General features: G+C 36.4%; 1 protein-coding gene across 1 annotated transcript in view; it reads right to left on the bottom strand.

Annotated features, from left to right (window-relative positions):
* DPYD (dihydropyrimidine dehydrogenase) overlaps positions 1-26,210 on the bottom strand; it is an 821,342-nt gene that overhangs the window by 380,782 nt on the left and 414,350 nt on the right. The window contains exon 13 of the mRNA XM_007462610.1: positions 13,555-13,770. Coding sequence (XP_007462672.1) covers positions 13,555-13,770 — 216 coding nt within the window. The remainder of the gene's footprint in view (positions 1-13,554; positions 13,771-26,210) is intronic.

The following is a 26,210-nucleotide window of genomic DNA, read 5'->3' as shown; positions in this document are numbered from 1 at the left end:
GGCGCAGTGGTTGAGAGTCCGCCTGCCAATGCAGGGGACACAGGATCATGGCCCGGTCCCAGAAGAGTCCACATGCCGCGGAGCGGCTAGACCCGTGAGCCATGGCCGCTGAGCCTGTGCTCCACAACGAGAGAGGCCGCAACAGTAAAAGGCCCATGTACCGCAAAAAAAAAAAATTAAATAATTAACCCCAAATTCTTACTTCTAATGTCTTTTAATCAGTCATATTTGTTGTCTTCTCATATTTTCATAAAAGAGGCATTTTTCCCCTTAGATGCGTGGAATTTTTTTTTTTTTGCACGTGAACACCAAATAACATGTGTTAAAAGGGGGAACTGTAAAAACACAATGTGTATATTAATGTAACATGATATAGTGTATTAGAGCTGATAAATGCCAAGCAAACAGCACATTTAACATGTTGAAGCACACTTTAAGCCTTCCTTTGCTCATGTAAGCTAGGCTTCAAATGTATTTCTCAATTGCTCACTGCAGAATATCTGCAGAACTGAAACAATACTTTCAGTATAAAAATGAAAACCCCTTTGTTTCCACAAAAATCCTTATTCTGTCATCCACTGGCATGAGCTTTCCAGTCATGTTCTCTGCCAGTCCTTACCAGTTTGCCAATTACACAAGCTGCTTCCCAGACATCAGACACAAATTCCACAAGACTGCTGTGCAAGCGTACCCTAATTAACCATCAGCTTAATTAGACAATTTACTGTGTAATTAGCAGGCAATTAGTCAACACCTCTCAGATCTTATTGACTGCTGTGACAGCCTTTCCATCTCTCCACATTCCAATACACAACAGCGACCATGTTTCTAGCACTCTTCAACCCGGTACGACATGGTTCTGGATGGAGAAGTGGGTAATATTATACGACAAAGGAAAAAATCAATATGTAGTCTGTCCAATTATTGAACTGCTTATAAACTTGTCTTTTATTTAATACTGAAAGTTCAATATTAAATATACTTTAAGTACTTGCTCGAAAAATGGCTATAGCGGCAACTTCTTAATATGTTTTATTTCATGTTTTAATGTGAAACACTGCAAATTACATGTACTATGAATTATGCTCCATGATTGACTATGCCTATAACAATTTGAATGAATTTTCTGATCTGCGTGTAAGAGAACTACTTGATTAAATCCTATTAATGTTAATAGCAGTTATAGACACAAACCCCATACACACTGATGGAAGGCATTCTAGAGTTGGGAAGCATTTTCTAGTTTTCAGTGAATTATAAACAGGTTCAGAAATCAGGAATCACGGCTTGGTGTTTTAACATTTACATTAATACTTATTAAGTTTAGATGAAAAGGCGTTTTTAAAAATGTTTTTCTCTGAGCCCGTGTGTATGTTACATAACATCCACTGCTCTTTGAACTGCAATTTCTGATCCTTATAAAATCCTTTCCTTTTTTGGGGGATTTTATGATTGGCAACTAATGAGATTACAACAGCTATAAGAAAGAATAATTCTTTATCTCTTTTGTTTTTCAGAAATATTAAAGATGAATTTTATTGAATGATTTAAAAGTCACAAATCTTCTGCTATTTGAAAGGAACAGAAAAGAAGAATATGTGACCATTCCTTCACAGTTTAATTGGTCAGTTGTCATCTATATTTTCTGTTATCTGATAAACTGCAATAAACATAAAGTACTTATTACAATAGATTTTTTCCTATGTTATTTACACTTTCCCATTACCAATGATTTTTTTTCTTCTTTTTGAATGTAAGGGCCCAAAAATTCTAGGCAAGAAGAGCAATTAGTGAAAGGCAACAGGTGACAATGAGGTTGGCTCATTGGAGCAAACTAGAAAAGGCCATTGTGGCTGTAGCTTAATTGGTACAAGTAGCATGAGATGAGGTAGCTTAATGTAGCTTAATTGGTACAAGTAGAAGGAGATGAGGTCTGAGAGACAGGCAGAAGCTATATGATAAAGCGATTTGTACAAGAATTTTGGATCTTAGTTTACGGGCTATGGAAAGCCATTAGAATGTTTTAAGCAAAGGAGGGGCGTGATATGACTTAGGTTGTAAGAGATCACTTAGACTGTGGTATGGAGGCTGGTGTAGTATTCAGTGAGAAATGACGGTGGCTTAGATGTGGGTGGTACTAGTGGAGATAAGACCTTAAATGAGAAGGGCAAAAATATAGTGATTTTCTATGCTTTAAAAAATGATTACATAACTATTAATGTTTTAGTTTGGCATGCAGATTGTGGTAACAATAATGACAACTCTACTGATACGGTATTTCACATGTTAGAAAATCATTTTTACAATTTTTTTTTTTAATTCAAACTGATCTTCACTAGAATACCATAAAGAAGGGAAAACAGATATTTTGGTCTTGCTTTACCGAAGGTTTAGAGAAGTATAGATGTATATTATAAGTATAAGGTATAGATGATACAAACATAAGCCTCATGATTAGACTGGATTAATCAGAAAAAAGAGACTGTGTTGGGGGCAAGTGGCAGTCATTACTGAAATGGTGAATGGGAGTTACATCATGATTAATAGTGACTTCCAAATTGAATTATGTAATTCCTCTACTTAAAACCTCTTTAGTTCCCTGTTGTCTATAAAATCATATTTAAATTCCCAGCCTAACAGGCCTTGCCCATAGCCACCACAGATACTTATACCACCCTGTGATGCATTATGCTGAATCTTACTTAAGATTCAGCTGCTGAATCTTAAATATGCTTGGCACTCTCAAGACCATGGATGTCCGTGTGCTATCCTTTCTGCCTAGAATAAAGATACAGCTCAAATGTGAAGTCATTTTTCTTTTTAAAAAACTGAGGAAAATACTGCTTTTGAAGTAACATTTTTAGTCTAAGAATCTCTGCTACCTTATGTCAACATTTAGTCGGTCTTCCTGCATCTTTTTGTTGTATATTCTGAACGAGTTTAAATCTTGTAGAGCAAAAACCATTTATACACATACACACATGCACACCATATGAATGGTCAGTGCCTAACAAATGTTTGAGTCAATGAGAAAAAAAAAAGTGTATATAAAGACAACAGTTCTCAAAATACATCCAGTCTAGTCAGTATACCTAAAAGTGACACTTATGACACTTTTAGATAAATTTTAACTTTAATATAGAGTGAATTTGGCAGAAGCTAATGATAAATTGTTCCAAACATATGGGATATTGTGGGAAAACATGCAAATGAATAAGCAGAGCAGGATGAAAAGGGCAGGGATTTAGCTGAAATGAAAGAAGCAGATGGGGAAGTCGGGTAAGTAAAGGTAACTGATGTATGAAAGAAAGTTTGGCTGAATGTTTCTCTAAAAAAACAGTTACTTCCTTAAGCATCTAGTGACACCTTATTTCAGAAATAGTGGTGAATGTGAAGTGACGAATATTGAACACGAAGCTCATCGCAAGTCACGTAAGAAAAAGGAACACAAATAGAACTGCAATTTAAAACGGAATAAATTCTTATAACAAAATAGCCAATGTAGGTATATCTTTAATAAAAATTTGACAGTGAACTAATCACTGGGTTTTATATTTAAAGTTTTTTTCTTAATGAAGGTTAAAGACTATCTTTATGTAGTATGACTAGAATCTTGTTAAAAATCAATAAAGAAAATACAAAGCCAAGGATGGTATTATGGAATTCAAGTCATCTTAATTTCAACCAAGACTGCATCATTCAAACATTCCCAGAATATGGATACTTTTCAAATAGTTCAATTTACAATCTGCAAAAAAATTAAGTGAGAATGGATGAGGGTAAAATCAGTTTCCCAACAGCAGGACTATACTCTAAGGAAATTTCCATTAGCCATAATTATGAGACTTTTCCATTAACCTTGACACTAGTTGCTTAAGAAAAAAGGAGCTGAATGAGAGGTATTTTCCACTACAAGTTAGGTTTTGCTACCAGCTAACCCAGATCAAAATTGTACACATCAATTTATATTATTAAAAAGCCTATTTGAGTCTCACCTTGTCCACTCTACCAAAATGATTAACTAATTAATTAACAAGTGTGAAATCACAGCCTGAGATGGAAAAGAGGTGAAGACGTAATTATATTGGAAAATTGATTGGTCTCCTTCATAGTCGACTAGCCCAAATTGTGAAATAGAAGGCAAAAAAATTTGAGGACAATTTAAATAACTTTAATAATATACTTGGTTAAAAATGCTACTTTGGTTACAATTAAAAGATTTATGTTTAATATTAGAAGTATGTCAACCTGTTTGGAAACATCATAATCTATATTTTACTGAACAAACTAAGCCTGGCATACATGGCGTGCTTGAAAATTATTCATTTAGAACTTTGGGGAGAGGTAGGGAGTATTTTTATTGGATTCTAACTTGCAAGACTTAGCCTCATTATTGCAAGTGTACACACAAATGGGTATGCAAGCACACACACACATTCTTTTGTTGTTGAAGCGATCAAGTTTCTGCTTCTGCTTCACAGAAGAGCTTGCTAAACAGTCTTGAAGTGAACATTTGGATGAAATCTCCCCTAAGACTACTACGTGTGAACTGTAGCCTTTTAAAAAACCCATTCTTTATAATCTGAGGGTGAGTCAATTTTATGAATTATGAATTCAGTCAAAATTACGAATACAGTTCATCTAAATAACAATTAAAGAAACTAACCAGTGAAAATCAAACTATTACTACACAGAAATCACTTATGGTTTTAGCATGTTAAAAAGTTTCCCAGAGGAAAAGCTTATACTGAATGTGTTTAAATAATTATAGTCCTTAGTTAATGTATAGTTAGATATACAATAGAATAATACTACACATTAAAAAAACCTATTTATGTACTAAATTTAAAGCCAGAACTATAGCAGTGAAAATAATGCAATGGAATGTTGTTCATTCACTGTTTCATAGACTTTCATGATAAAGTAATGTAGAAGCTCAATAATAATAAAATATATTAGTTTTGATATAAACTTTTAAAAATCCAGACCTTTATTTCTCATAAGGCCTTCCAAAAGGAGTTATAAGAGTAAACTGTGATTTTCTGTATTGTAATCCAAGGAGAATTACTTAGGCTCTAAAATATAATTATGTATCATATTTGTGAAATTTTTCTTAACACCTTTAAATATTATTTTTTGCATTTATAGTCCTGACAATGTTAGTCCCGATTTTTGTCTGGTTCATAGGTGCTGGCAATTTGTGCAAATGTAGGCAACTTCCTCTCAATTAAGATAATGAGGATCGAAACAAGTTTCTGGAAATCCACATGGGAGAACTGACAACCTACACAGTGAAAAGTCTGCAAACCTTATTATGGGAAGGAAAATGGGACTATTTAAAAAGGAAAAAGACAAGGCTTGCAGATAGGACATGAGAGCTGTCTCCAAGTAACTGAAGAGCTGTCATGTGGAATTGTGGTTTAAATTAGAATCCTATAATTATTCATTCATCTAACAAGTATGTATTGCATCCTTCCTATCTGCCAGACATGGTTCTTGGCACTGGGCATACAGTAGCAAACAAGAAAGATAACATCTCTCTTCTTATGAAGCTTACTTCAAATGGCTAAAACAGAAAATATACAAGTAAATAAATAAATGATTAAGAGCAAGGTAATTTCATATGGTGCCAAGCATGGTGAAGATAAAACAACCAGGGAAATGGGGGACAGACAGAATGGGTTTTGAGTGGTCAGCAAAGAATTCTCTGAGCAGAGAATTTTTGATGTGAAAACTGAATGGGAAGCAAGAACAGCTGTATAAAAAGCTAAGGGCAGAGCCTTCCAGGCAGAGCAAATGCAAGCAAAATGGTCCTAAGACTTGGAGGAGCCTACCATGTTGGAGGACTAGAAGGATGGCTGGAGAAGGGTGGTACAGGAAGATTGGCTTTTCATGACAATGGATTCCCAGAGGTTTTTAATAAATCTTTCTTTCTCTCTCTCTCTCTCTCTCTCTCTCTCTCTCTCTCTCAGTGAAATGGTAGATAGAACCAAAATAGACATAAAATCCTAAGTGCCACTCTGCTTGAAGTAGGGGGTGGTAGGCCCTCAGTGCACCTGTTCAGCTGAACTCCAAACGCTGATGGAGTCAAACTGCCTTCATTTTAGACATAAAGTAATGAGGTTCAGTGAGGATAAATTAGGAAACAGCATCATATAGAGGAAAGAGCCTGAAATAGACCAAAGAGACCTTGGTTCAAAACCTGGCATGGTAAATTTAAGCCTTTGGATGAGTAGAGCCATTTCCATGCTCCTGGGTCTTGTCTGAGGATCGAAGCATGTGAATGAAGCCATCAGGGACAAGCCATCCACCAAGCAGTCTGTCAACTGGCCACAAATGCGCTAGTGAGAATAAGTAACATCACATGGGGAAAAAAGGCCTACCCAACTGAGCCCTGACCAGATTACCAAACTACAGGATCAAGAGCAGATTACTTGTTGCTTTAAGCCACTAAATTGTGGGGTGGTTTGATATACAGCAACAGATAGATAAATGATACGGAAATATCTGCTAGCCTAAAATCGAAAACATGCAGCACCAGATCTCAGATTGAGAGGCAGGCAGAGGCCTCTCTTGAAAACTCAAGAGTAGTCTGTTAGTAATCTGGAAGAATGTTAGTGGAGGCTTAAAACACAGTGTGAAAATTGCTATTGGAGACTGGGAAAAGAGTGGCCTTGGGACTTCCCTGGTGGCGAACTGGTTAAGAATCCGCCTGCCAATGCAGGGGACACGGGTTCAAGCCCTGGTCCAGGAAGATCCCACATGTCGCAGAGCAACTAAGCCCGTGTGCCACAACTACCGAGCCTGCGCTCTAGAGCCCGCGAGCCACAACTACTGAGCCCACGTGCCACAACTACTGAAGCCTGTGTGCCTAGAGCCCGTGCTCTGCAAAAAAGAGAAGCCACCGCAATGAGAAGCTCGCGCACCGCAACGAAGAGCAGCCCCCGTTCGCCGCAACTAGAGAAAGCCCATGTGCAGCAACGAAGACCCAGCGCAGCCAAATAAATAAATAAAATTAATTTTTTTAAAAAAAGAGTGGCCTGTATTACGCAGTGACAGAACAAGTGCCAAGAATGTCACTGGTGATCATTCAGAAGATAGAAAATGTACATAATGCATTTGTGGATCTGACTAAAGAAATCTCTAGACAGAATGCAGAGAGTGTCAGTTGAGTGCTTCTGCCCAAGTATAGTAGGGTACTGTAAGAGAGAAAAGAGCCAAATAAGGATACATTTGACTGCTAGCAAACTTAGAGTGAGTAAAGCAAAGGAGCCTAGGACTTGCCACGTTGGAAAATAAAACTATTCTTCACAGTTCATCTCTCCTGGAAGGAAAAAGATTTTCCAAGTAAGAAATGACCCTGGGGTAAAGATCACATCAAGAGCGTTGCTATATGATACTTTGTGAGGACTTTACAAAGATTTCAATCTGGTCCTAGTAGATTCTTTCAAGTAGACAATACCGATTCTAAGAATCTTTAGGACACTATGTCACAGCAGCAAGACATATTCAAAATGGAGAGAAGTCTGTCTCAAAAAGACTTATGGATGTGGCTTTGGGGCATGGAGTCGGCCCTTAACAGATCTGAAAAGTTTTTAAGAGAGTTTTGTGGTGACATCACTATGACCTAGGACTAAAAGGGATAATTCAAAATAAAGCAAGAAATAGGGATTCCTAACTTTCTATGGTCAGAAAGAGGCTGAAAAGGCTACTCCACTGCCAACATGGACCATCAGCGGTCATTTCTAAACAAAACAAAGCGAAACAAAACTCAGAGGACAGAAGCAAGATCCCAGAAGTTAGGGCCAATAGTGGATAGGAACAATGGATTAGAGAACCACTACTAGAGAGCAGAACTGGATCTTAATTAAGTAAGGGGCCCTGACAACATGTGCCTAACTGAATTCAAAATTGCAATGGACAAGTGATTGCTATTTTCCTTCCATTTCTTCTCTTCCTGAATGAGAGTATCTGCTGTGGTTCTCATGACCATATCATTTTATGTTGGGTGTATAGCAGATAGACAACTTGTCTTTCTATTTCACAGAATCCTGGATAAAGTGAAGGTGAACCTGAACAGCCTTATATGGGTTAGGACCTGATACAGATCACTAGATCATAGACATTGAGCCCCAAATCATTACTGGATGACATTTTGAGTGTCTTGGAATGGGGTGGACGCATTTTGCACGTGGAAGGGATGTGAATTACTGTGACCAGAGGGCAAGTTACAAAGACAGCTGCAATAATCCTTCCATGCTGTATGCATGCCCCTTTGTGATACGACTTTGCTGTTCTTCCCATCAATGAGCAGATGGTATTTACCTACTTCTTGAATACAGCCATGTATATTGTACCTTGTAACTTGCTTTGTCACAGAAAGTACAGTGGAAGTGACAGTGTGTGACTTTTGAGGTCTCAGCAAGGCCTTGCAGCTTTGAGTCTTGCCTTCTTAGAACACTGTTACCCTGTGAACAAGCCCAAGATACTCTCCTTGATGTTGAGATACCAAGAAACAAGAGAGATTATGAAGAGATGGAGAGAAGGGCCCAGCCATCTCAGCAATTACAGCAACTCTGACCAGACAGAGTGGGGTATCACCAGATGAGTGGGGCCATCTTGCCTGTCCCCAGGCATCCCTCCAACTGACTGCAAATGCATGAATGAGCCCAGCAGACATCATGTGATGCAGAAGAACTTCCCATATGAGCTCAGCCAAACTACCAATGTGCATAACTGAGTGAAAAAATAATTGTTGTTCCAACTCCTGGGCTACTTATTTAGCTTTCTCAGACTATTACAGTTGATCCTTGAACAATGCAGACTTGAACTGCGTCCACTTATATGCAGATTTTTTCAATAATTAAGTAGTACAATACTATATGGACCCATGGTTGGTCCAATATGCAGATGTGGAACCACAAATACAGAGGGCTGACTCTAAAGTTATAAGCAGATTTTCAACTTTGCAGGGGGTCGGTAGTCCTAACACCTGTGTTGTTCAAGAGTCGGCTGTATTTCATCTAAAAAAATTATACTATCTATCTTATAGGGATATTGTGAAGATTCAATGAATAACTTATGAAAAGTATTTGGCAATATCTATACATTTTAAGTAATTGATAAATGGTAGTTAGTAATGTGTGTAAAAATAATAATCATAACAACGACCTGCAGTTTCAAACAACATGTTCAAGATAGTGATATAGAAGCAACTTTGGACAGAGACTGTTGTTTCCTAGGTCAAATTTCTTTTCCCTAGATGGCACTGCCTCGCCATACTTGTTAGCCTTCCTCTACGGTATTTATTTACTTGGAAGGAAAAAGAAAAAGAACACCATATTTTAAAATCAACAATTCATTTATGTTAATAAGTTAGACTAATTTATGTCATGATGTCTCCGAGGGCAGAACTATAAAATATGGATGCAACTTATGAGAAGGCCGATTTGGGGACAATAAAAGGAATACATTTCTAAAACAGATCTTTCTATAGCTATAACAGGCTGCAGTGCCTTAAAAGATCTAGCATGTTCTGTCACTAAAGGCATTCAAGAACAGGCTACATTTCTTCTGTCAGGGCTATTGACACATAATTTGGCCAGATAATTTTTATTTCCCATCCTAATACTGTATAATACTTATTCCTTTTTCTCAAAAATTCTCTGCATTTTAAAGGCTTAGTCAACAACCTAAATCTTAATATACAATCCATACATTTAGAAATTCCACTGACATTTTCATTTTTAGACATGTATACATGTACTATAAAAGCAACTTGGGATATGAAAATTTTAAATTGGCCTTTTCTCCCTTGATTGAGATCAATACTCAGAACAATCCATTTTTTATGTGTTAACTGTCTGTTCACATGGCTGGAAGAAAAATAAACTCAATATGCTGTTGCCAAGTAATCTATGTATTCATTTACTAATTCATTTATCAAGAATATCTATGAAACATTTATCAAACTCTTCCTATACACTAAGCATTGTGGTATAAGATTGTATTTTATGCAAACAGTCAAAATCAATACTTTGATGCCAAAGAAATAATGAAGAACCTTAAATATTTCTCAGATTTTAGTTTTCAGTATTTTATGTTGAGAGAGACTCATTATTTGTACACCTACATACCTAATTATTTGATACTTATTAAAACAAAATATATGCATTCAAGACATTTTCTTACTAAAAATAAATTACAAGCGTACTGTAATAGCTACATATAGCTTATAAATGAAGTGAACTTCTGCTTAGGTTTGAATTTGATTTATGATAGTTAGAAACACTTCTGAGTTTATCTGGGTAGTGATGAAGATATATGCACCCTGCAGTTAGATATTCCATATTTGCAGTATATAATATGTGGCTACCTATAAGAAAAAAATTTATGATATAATCAGCAAAAACAAAGTGTTTTATGTATTTCTTATCAGTATAATGCAAACACAGGTCAGGAGGTTATTTTATGTGAAATCTAAACAATTTCTAATATTCCCAGTTAAACAGAGCATTACTCTGGTTTGTCAGGACACTTTAGCTTTAATTAAGCTTGACAGATTGATTTCTTCCCTACCTTTTAAAACTTGAACTCAATATATATTTATATTAAAATGTATAATTATATTTTAAATATTTTTATCATGATATTTCAAATATTGTCTTTATAACACATAAACAGAATCTCAAGAAAAGCAAGCTAGGTATTTTGGGACACTCTAGGAAAGTCTGATTTGGGAAGGAAAAATATAGTTAATAAAAGCCACCTTTGATGTTATTTAACACAAAAGCAAACATAGACCTTTTTATATTTGACATTAAAAATCTTATCATTTGCCTCCCTAAAGAAAGCACATACAGCTTTTATACAGACTGCACAGTAAAGAATAATAATATTTCTGTTTACTGAGATAACAACTGGCATTTCACTGTAAGTCAATGGTCTTTCGTTGCTACAGCATATTAGACCTCAATCTGGCATCTACAAATGTCGAGTATAAAAAATATATATATAGGATGAAAATCAAAGCATGCTCCAAACTCCCCAAAAAAATAAAAAAAGGGAAACAAAGTTCACCTAAACATATTTGCTGCAGAAAGCACTGTAATATTCATCTGTCAATCTAGAAAAACAATGAGGGAGCCACACTGTCAGTAGGACAGGATAATAAAATTTCCAGCAGATGTTCAGGCAGGGCTCTAATTTTTACTGAACTCCCTTGGCAAGCATTTAATTTCTTTATCATATGCAAGCTCGGCAAATTGTACTTCATCAAAACTGTATTGTGAAATATTAATATTTCATATGATAACAAAACTGCATAGAATAACCTTTGTCATATTAAGAGCACCCAAATTTCAAATGTCAAGACTCTGAATTTTAATACATTTTAAGTAGACTCTTGAAATCGCATACTAAACTGTAATAAGGCTAATCTAAATTGGCATGCTATAATGCCACACAAATGTATTGCACATATAATACTTTAATAGATGTCTTTAGTAAGAGGCTATGAAAAACATGTGTTTACAATACTGAGTTTTATACTACAATATTTCACCAATAAGAAAGCACAAAACTCATAAGACAATAATAAATTCACAAAAATTTAATCACTAATTAGAGACAATATAAGAACACAAAATGAAAAGAAGTAGATCTCTATGAAGCAAAATGACTACTTTGCAAAATCAAGTACGGAAAAAATCATTTTTGAAAATAGAAGTATATAAGCCCAAGGTGGCATTGTTATTTATGTCATTACAATCTGCACAGATACATTTAAAATAGTTTTTGCACAAATATTTTGTTGTACGCACCATCAAAGTAAGTAAAGTGGAGCTTTCTAAAACCCCCGTCATTATATTTTATGTGCCAACTTTAATTTGCATTTGTCCATAACTCTCCTTTTGAACCAGCATCACAGACTACTGAATTGGTAGATTAAATTCAAATTGGAGGTTCAGAAGGAAGTTAGCTCCCACATTTATTTCTGCTGGTGATCCTAATAAAGGCAACTGCTCTTAGGTTATTGAAAGAGACAGCTTCACAAATCAATGCATGTCACCAACAGAGTAAAGACAGATGTCTCTGATTAATCAGAATTCAATTTTTGTAAGCAAACAGGAAGTTCAAAGCAAACACTTTTTCTCCCTACAATTCTTCCCTTATACCTGATTAGCCACCTATTTCTGTTTACATATAAAATTTTTTAAATAGCATAACTAAAGTAGTCATTAAGTGATATCTGAGACTCAGTTTTTCTCAACGGATTAAACATTTGATTATAGCTTCCAAGTAATTCTTAAGGAAGAATTGAAATAAAAACAAATGTAATGTCAATATTCTACAAGGTTGTAAACAACTGATTAATGATATTCTAAAGCTAAATCCAATATGTTGTTTATTTTTACGCTTTGTTTAACCAAAGTATTTCTAAGTATTCAGCCAATTTATGAAGAAACCTCCCTTTAGCTATTTAAACATAAAAATATTTAACCTTTTATTTCATGCACTAGTTTTCTAACTTTTGAGGATTCTCTAGATATTCTTGATCACACTTCATAGCATCTTGTAAAGCTGTCAGAATAAAACAGCTGTGATGTTTTAGCCATAATAATGCCAGCTATTGATCCTAGTAAGAGGTGAAAGAAGAAGAGAATGTGCTTAATGGGGCATATTTGTTGTGTATTATTTTCTTTGCCTAAGGATAAGGATGATTTAAATAATGATATTCCTTTCTCAGTCAGTAGATTCACACATTCTTATACATTAATTATTACTAACTACTGGTAAGTACTAAATATATCGATAGGTGTAGCATTTAAAATTTTATCAATAAAGGGCCGAAAAATGTTAAATTTTGTTGCTTTTTTCTAATCCAAAACCGTATAAGGATGTAACCCTCTATTATATAAATTATTCCACTTTGAAAACATTCACTTATATGCTTTCTGTACTTTAAAGAATCAATCTGAACTTTAATATGTAGTTTATTTTCTACTAAGTATGTCCACTTGCATTGTGAGTACAAAGTCATGATATCAAATTAAACTCAGGTATTGTATTTGGGGAAAGGTTTCTGTATTTAAAAATTCAAGAAGAATCTTATTCCCAGCACCAGTAAGTTACAGTAAGTGATTTTTTTTGACACGGCTTTGATTCCAGGATTATGTCCAAATAAAATTCATTGTCTCTTTAACTTTGAGTTGAGGCATCTGTCCTCATTCACATACATCCAGAAATCACAAAACAATTAATAATGCTGACATAAGAATAAGTGAGTTTGTGATTATTAAATGAAATAGACACTCTGTAGTATTTATATTTTTGACGCTTCTTAGACAAAACACAATGAAAACTCTATGCCATTCCCCCTCCATGGGACAGAAGAATAGAAGGAAATTAAAGACTCATTTGTAATAATAGGTTTTATCCAGTAGTTCAATAACAGTTATTTATAGGTCAGAAAAACCTTTCCATTATAATATTTATGCCCTAATTAAAATACATGATAGATATTTAAACATGACTTCAAAAATAATTTCTTACCTTATCAAGAGAGAAAGTTTTGGTCAGAGCAAAGCCCCATCCAGCTTCAAAAGCTCGACGAATCATTGACGAACTGGTAGTTGGAGTTGCACTGGCAAGACCAAAAGGATTTGTAAACTTCAATCCAGCCATTTCCACACTAATGTCCACCAGATCAATAGGAGTATAAAAGAGGGGTAGTTCAGGTGTGGCAGAAACTGAAGCTCCATATTGTGACTGTGAAAAAACAAATAGCCAATAATTATTCTTGTATCACATCTGATTTTTCCATATAATCTTTTACAAAAATCACTACAGCACAGCATTTAAATTAATATAGATTACATCAGTCTGTTTGGAATGATGAAAATTAGCAAAAAAGTCAGTTAGCAGAGAACCAAATTCATATAATATCATCTTTTTCTAATTTAAAAGGTAGTTTAGAGAGTACTAATGGAAATAATATCAATTAAATAAACAATAAAACTACACTTAAAACATTCTGAGATTCAAATACAAAAGGGAATAATTTCAGAATTTATCTCCTTGGTCCCATTAGCCCAACCTTTTTGTACTTAATTTGTGGAAATGTCTTTAGTGCTCAGAGATAAGGGCAACAGCAAGTCAGGAGTCCTAAATTCAATTTCCAGTAACCTCACTCTATTTATGAGATTTTAGGAAAGCCACCTAACACATCCTTTCCTTTTCTCCTTTACCGTTTTCAGTACAGCAGCATGAATGCTGGTTTCCTACCTCCTAGGGATATTGGAAAATGCATGAGATCAAAAGCCACAGGGAGACATCTAATTTGGAAAGTGGGTAATGTATTCATGTGCATGAGGGGACATTCTTCAGAAACCAAACAGGTACCAAACAGTATAGAAATTTCAACTGTAATCTCTCAAAACTGTAAAACTACCTTTGTTAAATGAACATAGTTAAAAGCAACTTTGCATTACTGGAAAGATTCAATCAAAAAACACTTCACAAAGTGCATGGCCCACTGAAACACAGTAGGTGCTTGCTAAATGTTGTCTATCTGATTGCAGAGGTTATTGAACATTTCATCAGGTCTTTTGTTCGTAAAATGTCTCTGTCTTGGAGGAGCTTCAAGATGGTGGAACAGTAAGACGCGGAGATCATCTTCCTCCCCACAAATACATCAGAAATACATCTACATGTGGAACAGCTCCTACAGAACCCCTACTGAACGCTGGTAAAAGGCCTCACACCTCCCAAAAGGCAAGAAACACCCCACATACCTGGGTAGGGCAAACGAAAAAAGAAAAAACAGAGACAAAAGAATAGGAACGGGACCTGCAAAAGAATAGGAACGGGAGGGAGCTGAAGGAGGAAAGGTTTCCACGCACTAGGAAGGCCCTTTGCGGGCAGAGACAGCAGGTGGCAGAGGGGGGAAGCTCGGAACCGCGAAGGAGAGCACAGCAACAGGGGTGCGGAGGGCAAAGCAGTGAGATTTCCGCACAGAGGATCGGTGCCAACCAGCACTCACCAGCCCAAGAGGCTTGTCTGCTCACCAGCCGGGGTGGGCGGGGGCTGGGAGCTGAGGCTCGGGCTTCGGTCGGAGCGCAGGGAGAGGACTGGGGTTGGCGGCGTGAACACAGCCTGCAGGGGGTTAGTGCACCACGGCTAGCCGGGACGGAGTCCGGGGAAAAGTCTGGACCTGCCGAAGAGGCAAGAGACTTTTTCTTCCCTCTTTGTTTCCTGGTGCGCGAGGAGAGGGGTTTAAGAGTGCGGCTTAAAGGAGCCCCAGAGACGGGCATGAGACGCTAAGGCCGCTGCTGCCGCCACCAAGAAGCCTGTGTGCGAGCACAGGTCACTATCCACACCTCCCTCCCTGGAGCCTGTGCAGCCTGCCACTGCCAGGGTCCCGTGATCCAAGGACAACTTCCCCGGGAGAACACATGGGGTGCCTCAGGCTGGTGTAACGTTGTGTTGGCCTCTGCTGCCGCAGGCTCACCCCACATCCGCACTCCTCCCTCCCCCCGGCCTGAGAGCGCCAGAGCCCCCGAAGCAGCGGCTCCTTTAACCCCATCCTGTCTGAGCAAAGAACAGACGCCCTCAGGCGACCTACAAGCAGAGGAGGGGCCGAATCCAAAGCTGAACCCCCGGAGCTGTTGAGAACAAAGAAGAGAGAGGGAAATCTCTCCCAGCAGCCTCAGAAGCAGCGGATTAAATCTCCACAATCTACTTGATGTACCCTGCATCTCTGGAATACCTGAATAGACAATGAATCATCCCAAATTGAGGAGCTGGACTTTGGGAGCAACGATATATATATTTATTTTCCCCTATTTCTCTTTCTGTGAGGGTGTATGCATATGTTTCTGTGTGTGATTTTGTCTGTATAGCTTTGCTTTTACCATTTATCCTAGGGTTCTGTCTGTCCGTTTTCTTGTGTGTAATAGTTTTCAGCATTTGTTATCATTGCTGATTTTGTTTTTTGGTTTGGTTGTTCTTTCTTTCTTTCTTTAATTACATTAAAGTATTTTTTGTAACTATTTTTTGTTTTTTATTATAATATTTTTTTTTTAAATCTTTTTCTTTCTCCCTTTTATTCTGAGCTGTGTGGATGACAGGCTCTTGGTGATCCAGCCAGGCATCAGGGTTGTGCCTCTGAGGTGGGAGAGCCAAGTTCAGCACATTGATCCACCAGAGACCTCCCAGCTCCATGTAATATCAAATGGTGAAAATCTCCCAGAGATCACATCTCAACGCCAAGACCCAGTTCCACTCAACGACCAGCAAGCTACAGTGCTGGACACCCTATGCCAAACAACTAGCAAGACAGAAACATAACCCCACCCATTAGCAGAGAGACTGCCTAAAATCATAATAAAGCCATAGACACACCAAAACACACCACCAGACGTGGACCTGCCCACCAAAAACACAAGATGCAGCCTCACTGACCAGGACACAGGCATTGGTCCCCTCCACCAGGAAGACCACACAACCTACTGAACCAACCTTAGCCACTGGGGGCAGACACCAAAAACAATAGGAACTATGAAGCTGCAGCCTGCAAGAAAGAGACCTCAAACACGGTAAGTTAAGCAAAATAAGAAGACAAAGAAACACACAGCATATGAAGGAGCAAGGTAAAAACCCACCAGACCTAACAAATGAAGAAGAAATAGGCAGTGTACCTGAAAAAGAATTCAGAATAATGATAGGAAAGATGATCCGAAATCTTGGAAATAGAATGGAGAAAACAGAAGAAACGATAACAAGGACCTAGAAGAACTAAAGAGCAAATGAACAATCATGAGCACCACAATAAATGAAATTAAAAATTCTCTAGAAGGGATCAATAGCAGAACAACCAAGGCAGAAAAACGGATAAGTGACCTAGAAGATAAAAGAGTGGAAATAGCTACTGCAGAGCAGAATAAAGAAAAAAAAATGAAAAGAATTGAGGACAGTATCAGAGACATCTGGGACAATATTAAACACACCAACATTCGAATTATAGGGATCCCAGAAGAAGAAGAGAAAAAGAAAGGGACTGAGAAAATATTTGAAGAGATTATAGTTGAAAACTTCCCTAATATGGGAAAGGAAATAGATAATCAGGTCCAGGAAGGACAGAGAGACCCATACAGGATAAATCCAAGGAGAAGTACGCCAACACACATATTAATCAAACTATCAAAAACTGAATATAAAGAAAATATATTAAAAGCAGCAAGGGAAAAACAACAAATAACATACAAGGGAATCCCCATAAGGTTAACAGCTGATCTTTCAGCAGAAACTCTGCAAGCCAGAAGGGAGTGGCAGGACGTATTTAAAGTGATGAAAGGGAAAAACCTAAAACCAAGATTACTCTATCCAACAAGGATCTCATTCAGATTTGACGGAGAAATTAAAAACTTTACAGACAAGCAAAAGCTAAGAGAATTCAGCACAACCAAGCCAGCTTTACAACAAATGCTAAAGGAACTTCTCCAGGCAGGAAACACAAGAGAAGAAAAAGACCTACAATAACAAACCCAAAACAAGAAGAAAATGGTAACAGGAACATACATATCGATAATTACATTAAATGTAAATGGATTAAATGCTCCAACCAAAACACACAGACTGGCTGAAGAGATACAAAAACCAGAGCTGTATATATGCTGTCTACAAGAGACCCACTTCAGACAGGGACACATACAGACAAAGTGACGGGATGGAAAAAGATATTCCATGCAAATGGAAATCAAAAGAAAGCTGGAGTAGCAATTCTCATATCAGACAAAATAGACTCTAAAACAAAAACTATTACAAGAGACAAAGAACGATACTACATAATGATCAAGGTATCAATCCAAGAAGAAGATATAGCAATTGTAAATATTTATGCACCCAACATAGGAGCACCTCCATACATAAGGCAAATACTAACAGCCATGAAAGGGGAAATCAACAGTAACACAATCATAGTAGGGGACTTTAACACCCCACTTTCACCAATGGACAGACCATCCAAAATGAAAATAAATAAGGAAACACAAGCTTTAAATGCTACATTAAACAAGATGGACTGAATTGATATTTATAGGACATTCCGTCCAAAAACAACAGAATACAATTTCTTCTCATGTCCTCATGGAACATTCTCCAGGATAGATCATATCTTGGGTCACAAATCAAGCCTTGTTATATGTAAGAAAATTGAAATCATATCAAGTATCTTTTCTGACCACAACGCTATGAGACTAGATATCAATTACAGGAAAAATATGGAAAAAATACAAACACATGGAGGCTAAACAATACACTACTTAATAACCAAGAAATCACTGAAGAAATCAAAGAGGAAATCAAAAAATACCTAGAAACAAATGACAATGAAAACAGGATGACTCAAAACCTATGGGATGCAGCAAAAGCAGTTCTAAGAGGGAAGTCTATAGCAATACAATCCTACCTTAAGAAACAAGAAACATATCAAATAAACAACCTAACCTTACACCTAAAGCAATTAGAGAAAGAAGAACAAAAAACCTCCAAAGTTAGCAGAAGGAAAGAAATCATCAAGATAAGATCAGAAATAAATGAAAAAGAAATGAAGGAAATGATAGCAAAGATCAATAAAACTAAAAGCTGATTTTTTGAGAAGATAAACAAAACTGATAGCCAGACTCATCAAGAAAAAAATGGAGAAGACTCAAATCAACAGGATTAGAAATGAAAAAGGAGAAGTAACAACTGACACTGCAGAAATACAAAGGATCATGAGAGATTACTACAAGCAACTATATGCCAATAAAATGGACAACATGGAAGAAATGAACAAATTCTTTGAAAAGCACAACTTTATGATAAAAACTCTCCAGAAAGTAGGCATACAGGGAAGTTACCTCAACATAATAAATGCCATATCTGACAAACCCAGAGCCAACATCTTTCTCAATGTTGAAAACCTGAAACCACTTCCACTGAGATCAGGAACAAGATAAGGTTACCCACTATCACCACTATTATTCAACATAGTTTTGGATGTTTTAGCCACAGCAATCAGAGAAGAATAAGAAATAAAAAGAATTCAAGTCGGTAAAGAAGTAAAACTCAGTGTTTGCAGGTAACATGATAGTCTACATGGAGAATCCTAAAAGTGCTACCAGGAAACTACTAGAGCTAATCAATGGATTTGGTAAAGTAGCAGGATACAAAATTAATGCACAGAATCTCTGGCATTCCTATACCCTAATGATGAAAAATCTGAAAGAGAAATTAAGGAAACACTCCCATTTACCAATGCAACAAAAAGAATAAAATACCTAGGAATAAACCTAACTAAGGAGACAAAAGACCTGTATGCAGAGAATTGTAAGACACTGATGAAAGAAATTAAAGATGATACAAATAGATGGAGAGATTATACCATGTTCTTGGATTGGAAGAATAAACATTGTGAAAATGACTGTACTAACCAAAGCAATCTACAGATTCAATGCAATCCCTATCAAACTACCACTGGCATTTTTCACAGGACTAGAACAAAAAAATTCACAATTTGTATGGAAACACAAAAGACCCTGAATAGAAAAAGCAATCTTGAGAATGAAAAACGGAGCTGGAGGAATCAGGCTCCCTGATTTCAGACTACACTACAAAGGTACAGTAATCAAGACAGTATGGTAATGGCACAAAAACAGAAATATAGATGCATGGAACAGGATAGAAAGCTCAGGGATATACCCACACACATATAGTCACTTTATCTTTGATAAAAGAGGCAAGAATATAGAATGGAGAAAAGACAGCCTCTTCAGTAAGCGGTGCTGGGAAAACTGGACAGGTATATGTAAAAATAATGAAATTAGAACACTCCCTAACAGCATACACAAAAATAAACTCAAAATGGATTAAGGACATAAATGTAAGGCCAGACACTATCAAACTCTTAGAGGAAAACATAGGCAGAACACTCTATGACATAAATCACAGCAAGATCCTTTTTGACCCACCTCCTAGAGAAATGGAAATAAAAATAAACAAATGGGACCTAATGAAACTTAAAAGCTTTTGCACAGCAAAGGAAACCATAAACAAGATGAAAAGACAACCCTCAGAATGGGAGAAAATATTAGCAATTGAAGCAACTGACAACAGATTAATCTCCAAAATTTACAAGCAGCTCATGCAGCTCAATATCAAAATAACAAACAACCCAATCCAAAATTGGGCAGAAGACCTAAATAGACATTTCTCCAGCAAAGATATACATACTGCCAACAAACACATGAAAGAATGCTCAACATCATTAATCATTAGAGAAATGCAAATCAAACTACAATGCGATATCATCTCACACCGGTCAGAATGGCTCTCATGAAAAAATCTACAAACAATAGATGCTGGAGAGGGTGTGGAGAAAAGAAAACCCTCATACACTGTTGGTGGGAATGTAAATTGATACAGCCACTATAGAGGACAGTATGGATTTTCCTTAAAAAACTAAAAATAGAACTACCATACGACCCAGCAATCCCACTACTTCACATATACCCTGAGAAAACCATAATTCAAAAAGATTCATGTACCACAATGTTCACTGCAGCTCTGTTTACAATAGCCAGGACTTGGAAGCAACCTAAGTGTCCATCAACAGATGAATGGATAAAGAAGATGTGGCACGTATATACAATGGAATATTACTCAGCCATAAAAAGAAACGAAATTGAGTTATTTGTAGTGAGGTGGATGGACCTAGAGTCTGTCATACAGAGTGAAGTAAGTCAAGAAAGAGAAAAACAAATACCGCATGCTAACACATATATATGGAATCTAAAAAAAAAAATGGTCATGAAGAACCTAGGGGCAAGATGGGAATAATGATGCAGACCTACTAGAGGATGGACTTGAGGACACGGGGAGGGGGAAGGGTAAGCTGGGACAAAGTGACAGAGTGGTAGTATATATATGGACATATATACACTACCAAATGTAAAATAGATAGCTTGTGGGAAGCAGTCGCATAGCACAGGGAGATCAGCTCGGTGCATTGTAACCAGCTAGAAACGGGGGATAGGTAGTGTGGGAGGGAGAGAGATGCAAGAGGGAAGAGATATGGGGATATATGTATGTGTATAACTGATTCACTTCGTTATAAAGCAGAAACTAACACACCATTGTAAAGCAATTAGATTCCAATAAAAATGTTAAAAAAAAAGTCTCTGTCTCTCTCCTTCTCTTCCTCCCTCCCTTTCTCTCTGTTTATCTCCGAAAGACAAATAATACTGACAAATATAAAGAGGATGAATTTTCTCAGCCAAAGTGGTCACTGAATGGACAGGTCTAGTTAATTCTAAAGTTAGAACTCTTTTCTCTTGTGAATCATCACTCAAAAGTTGTTTGAGTAGAACTTTAATTTTACAGGAGTGTGTCTCAAGTAGATAAAGATTGCCATGACCTGCATAAAAATTATTTCTAGACCTCCACCATTTATAATGCAAAGTTAAGTTCATGTAATATGTAAAAAGGCATCAAACTTGTCAATTGAAAGACTAATGTGTCTCTGGTGCCTGCAAAGAGGTACCTGATGGCATCTAGCCTTCAGCTGTGGCAGGCATCTTTTGCCAACAATATTCTGGGTTTCAAGGGACATTTCTGAATGTTGTGCAGTCCCATTGTAAGCATAATGTCTTCTGTTCTCACGTGGATGGCAATAATATTAAAAGGATTATTAGCAAAGCCAAAAGTTATAATGCATAATATAAGGAAGTGAGGGATAATCTGAGTCATGTTAATTTGAGGTGTGTGTCTGTCTGTGTCTGTGTGAATATGTACAGGGATAGGTGAGGAAATAAACACCTTCAGTGAGATTTTCTTAGCTCTGAATAATCATAATTTAAATTGAATCAAGGAACTTCAAGGTTAGACTATGGAAGAATTTCCTGACACCACAATTTGGTTAACACCAGGGAAATTTTAGAAGCCCCTTCCATGTTTGAGGAGCCTTAGAAACTTTGGGCAATCTTTGGTCTGATGATGATAGCAGAAATACTTATGGTTCCATGTTCATTATTAGGTGAGGTGAATGACACTACATTTTCTCCTTTTTTCATGGCTTTGTACTGAAATAACTAATCTCTTCAATCTCACAGATGAATTTTAGTTTGTCAATAATTATAGCTATATAGCATTAGACAATAGCCCAAGGACGTAGATACATATGTGTAGTTTAACTTGCATTTCTTAATTTACGTAGTTTTAAATACATAAAGCATTGCTTTGGAATTCTTAAGAAGGTTGCTGCCTTAATATTTAGAAAGGGAATGATGTGGCCAAACTCTGCAAGATTTTCCTTAAGCTTCAAAACAAAAACGAAAAGCAAACAACAATACAAATAACAAAAAAATCAATATACACACAAATGTCAAATGAGAAGTATACTTTCTTATTAAAATGTATATTTTATTTCATTGACAAAACTACTACTGATGTATATGCAGATATGACATAACCTAAAATCTTTAGTTGTAATATGCATTCTTTTTTCATATTGTACATACAGGGCTATTTTTTTGTTTTGTCTTTGTGCCTTTTAACCACAGTGTGGTGCTACAGCAAACCAGTCTGGTCAACCTCACACTACACTCAAGCCTTAATGTACGCTTCATTTTCTGAAGTTTAAAAGCTTGTTCCTCTCTGCACCCTTGCTCAGGGAACTTAAGCATCTCAGATTTCAGCTCTCACCACAAGGCTAATTCCTCCCAAATCCAAATTGCAACCTCCAAATTTAGATTTCCAAGAGACTTCAGGACCTTTGGATGTGGATGCTTTGTCATTAATTCAAACTCAACTCCTTCAAAATGTACCTCATCGTACATTCCCTTCTAAAGAATATGTTATTCAGATTTTCAATTTCAGACTGTATTATTTTTCCAGTCATCTGATAGTGTTAGTAAGCAATGAAGGTAAGAAACAACCTAGATGTTGAATAATGAGGACTAGCTCCCCAATGATACAACTGTACAAAGAATGTTATACTGGCCTCAGGAATGACACAGAAAAAAAGAATGTATTGACATAGAAGAGTGATTATCCTGTAATAAGTGAAAACATTAGTGATGAACAAAACAGACAAGGTCTCTGAAGCTTACATACAGAAAAATGTAAATAAAACTACCAACCAACCAACTGAACACAAAATTAAAACCACAGATCATTCATCACACTGCCACTTGTCTCCATGCATTATCTTAGGTATTCCAACTAGCCTGAAATATAACCAAACACTTTCTTCACCCATCAAGCTCCTAATCATCCTTCCAAACTCAACTCATTCATGAAAGAATATGCTTCCTGGGGCATTTCCTTAATAGACTTCATATAGTTGTCTAAAGTAGCTGACTCTTTTCTTTGATATTTTATCATTTAAAATATGGCTGTACCTCAGTAGTCATCATACTGTGCAGTACATGTTGATTTTCTCTTCAAACAGAGCATAAGCTCCTTGAGGGCAGAGACTATAACCTATTCAAGTTAGTATCTCCATTAGAATTTGAAATATTTGTAAAATATATGTTTAGATTACATTATATCATATTATATATAAAATACTTACTCTTAAAGGCAAATGTGCCCCTTGTAGAGACAAAGATAAATAAAATCACTTTCCCATAAGGCAACCCTCATTATTTATATCTTTATAATTATTTTTAATACACAATGCTTTTCGACATTCTCATTGTCCTTTGTTGGATATCTCATTTACCTTCTATTTTCTGAAACTGAGGAGTCTGCTAAAGTAGTTAAAAGGGTCAAATACAGGAACTTGAATTTTAAAAAAATTTCCCTCTTCTCTCTGCTCTCTAATTCAGGAATCAACTTATAATCTGGACATCACCACAATCTCTCTGGTTGTTCAAAATGCACTTAATAGAAACCAAAAGAAAACTACAGAATCAAAAGAGACTGAAGTGATAAAGAACTGAGATCAGGATGGAGGGCAAGGGTAAAAATAGAGATTAAGGAAAAACTAAATATTCAGCAGATTTTTAGAGAGTAAAAATCAAAAGTAACACTTCTTTTATAAAAGCCATTGTCAGCCACATGAGATATTGAGAATGAGAGAGATGTCTAAAGATGACTTTTGTAAAAATTGCCTTTTTCCCCCTCAGAATTTTTTAGGGGAGACTGAGAAAAGATTTTAGTTACTTACAATTCAATCTAAAAAAAATAACTCGATGACATGCATAGACCATGAGAGTTCCAAAATTTATATGAGTTACACTTAAATGATCTACAAAATCCTTCAAGGAGCTTCACTACCTGCAGAATACAGAATAATCTCTTTAGCACTATATAATCCCAGTTGTGATCTGGGCTCTTCCCTTTCCCTATACTTTCTAATCACATCTTTCACCCTTTCTAATCTCATCTACTACCATTCCCTCACATCTTATGCTTCAGTTTATTAAACCACTTATAATTTCTCAAACAAAACAATGTCATTAATGCATCTATGCATTATGACTTTTTATTTTTCCTAAAATGTCACTTCCTGCCTGGCTTTTCTGCTCTGAAAATTCCAACTAGTCCTGCAAGAGTCAGTCTTGCTGTCATCTCCACCAAGAAACTTCCCCAGCTATCCACAAGCTCACTTGTTCCCTTATCATACTCTGTACTTGGTTGCTTACATGTATGTGTCTCCCATCTAATTTACTTTCAGCACCAAACATAAGACTTAACAGAAAGATGCTTAAAATATTTGTTGAATGCATCAGACTACTGTCCATGGGTACTTAGCCTCTTTTTTCCATCAGTTCCCATAAGATGATAATCAGTTTAGATGAAATAATCATTAACAGTATTCCAGATATTTAAAAAGTCCAATATTCTATTATTTTAATGTAGAGTAACATTCGACTCTTACCGCTGGAAGACTACTGAATTTATTAGCAAAGGCTCTCAAAAGAGCCATCTAGTAGGAATGGTAAATAACTGTTCTAGGCAATCAAGTTCCTATGTAAATACAGGCATTCTATAATTCAGTCACACAAAGTGACATAAAAATTCACCTCACAATTTTGCCAGGATCCAGCTTAAAATAACACATTTTTTGGCCCTCCATGACTTTTAACTTCCAGATTCAAATGGACTCCTTTGGTTCCAGGTAACAGAAACTAGGTTCAGAAGATTATTATGAGGGTATAGAAGTATCTCATGTAACAGCAGGAAAACAGCAAGGCATCCAGGAAGAGCTGGGAATCCTCACGGAAAGCCATAGGATCTGTCTCTTGCTCTCTCTTCTGTGTGCATCTAGGTTTATTCTGTCTCTGCAAATTGACTTCCTCTGCTTCATTATCCAGAATGGTTGATATTTTATAGGTCTAGCCCAGACATTTTTAACTCTACATTTTAAAACATTTGGAGAGTTTTTAAAAATTCTGATGTCTTGGCAAGAGAGACTCCATGCTAATTACATCAGAATTGCTCTGAGTAGGACTCAAGCACTGTAAATTTTAAAAATCTCTCCAGGAGATTGCACTGTGCATCCAAGCTTGAAAATCATTTCTTTAGCCGTATTAACGCTTCTCCTAATTCTTATTCTCAAGTGAGACATTCAAGTTTAGCTACCATCATCTTAAATGTCTACATTTTTCATATAAGCTGGGCACATACTCTAAAAAGTTCTTATCTGCTTAAAAGGCATTAGTTCTGACAACCATCAATACATTTTCCAAATGTTAAGGCCCATTGTAAAACTAGGCCACTTACTTTATTCTCAAAATGAACAAGATACTTGTCTATTTGCAAATAATACTTATGCTGGGCCCAGTGATAAGTGTTTTGTACTTATTCTCTGTTTTTGATCACAACTCTTCAAGTTAGGCACCATCCTCCTATTGAATATGAGAAAAGTGAGGTTCAAAGAAAGTAAATTACTTGTCCAAAGATAAGCAGCTAATACATGGTAGAGCAAGATCTGAATTCAGAGCTTTCCCTTACTACATTATATCAAGTTGCCCCTATTTACATAAACATTGTTTTTCTAAAGTATTAATGCCCTCAAAATAGGAAACTGACTTAAAAATTATTCATGATGGTTTGATTAAAAACACACACACACACACACACCCCACATGTACACATGCACTTTAAAATCTATTATCAAAAATGAAAAATAGGGCTTCCCTGGTGGTGCAGTGGTTAAGAAT

This window comes from Lipotes vexillifer, unplaced genomic scaffold (genome assembly GCF_000442215.2).
Source record: "Lipotes vexillifer unplaced genomic scaffold, Lipotes_vexillifer_v1.1 scaffold826, whole genome shotgun sequence".
Taxonomy (NCBI): domain Eukaryota; kingdom Metazoa; phylum Chordata; class Mammalia; order Artiodactyla; family Lipotidae; genus Lipotes; species Lipotes vexillifer.
The sequence above is the reverse complement of the archived record's forward strand: the minus strand, read 5'-3'. Positions and strand labels throughout refer to the sequence as shown.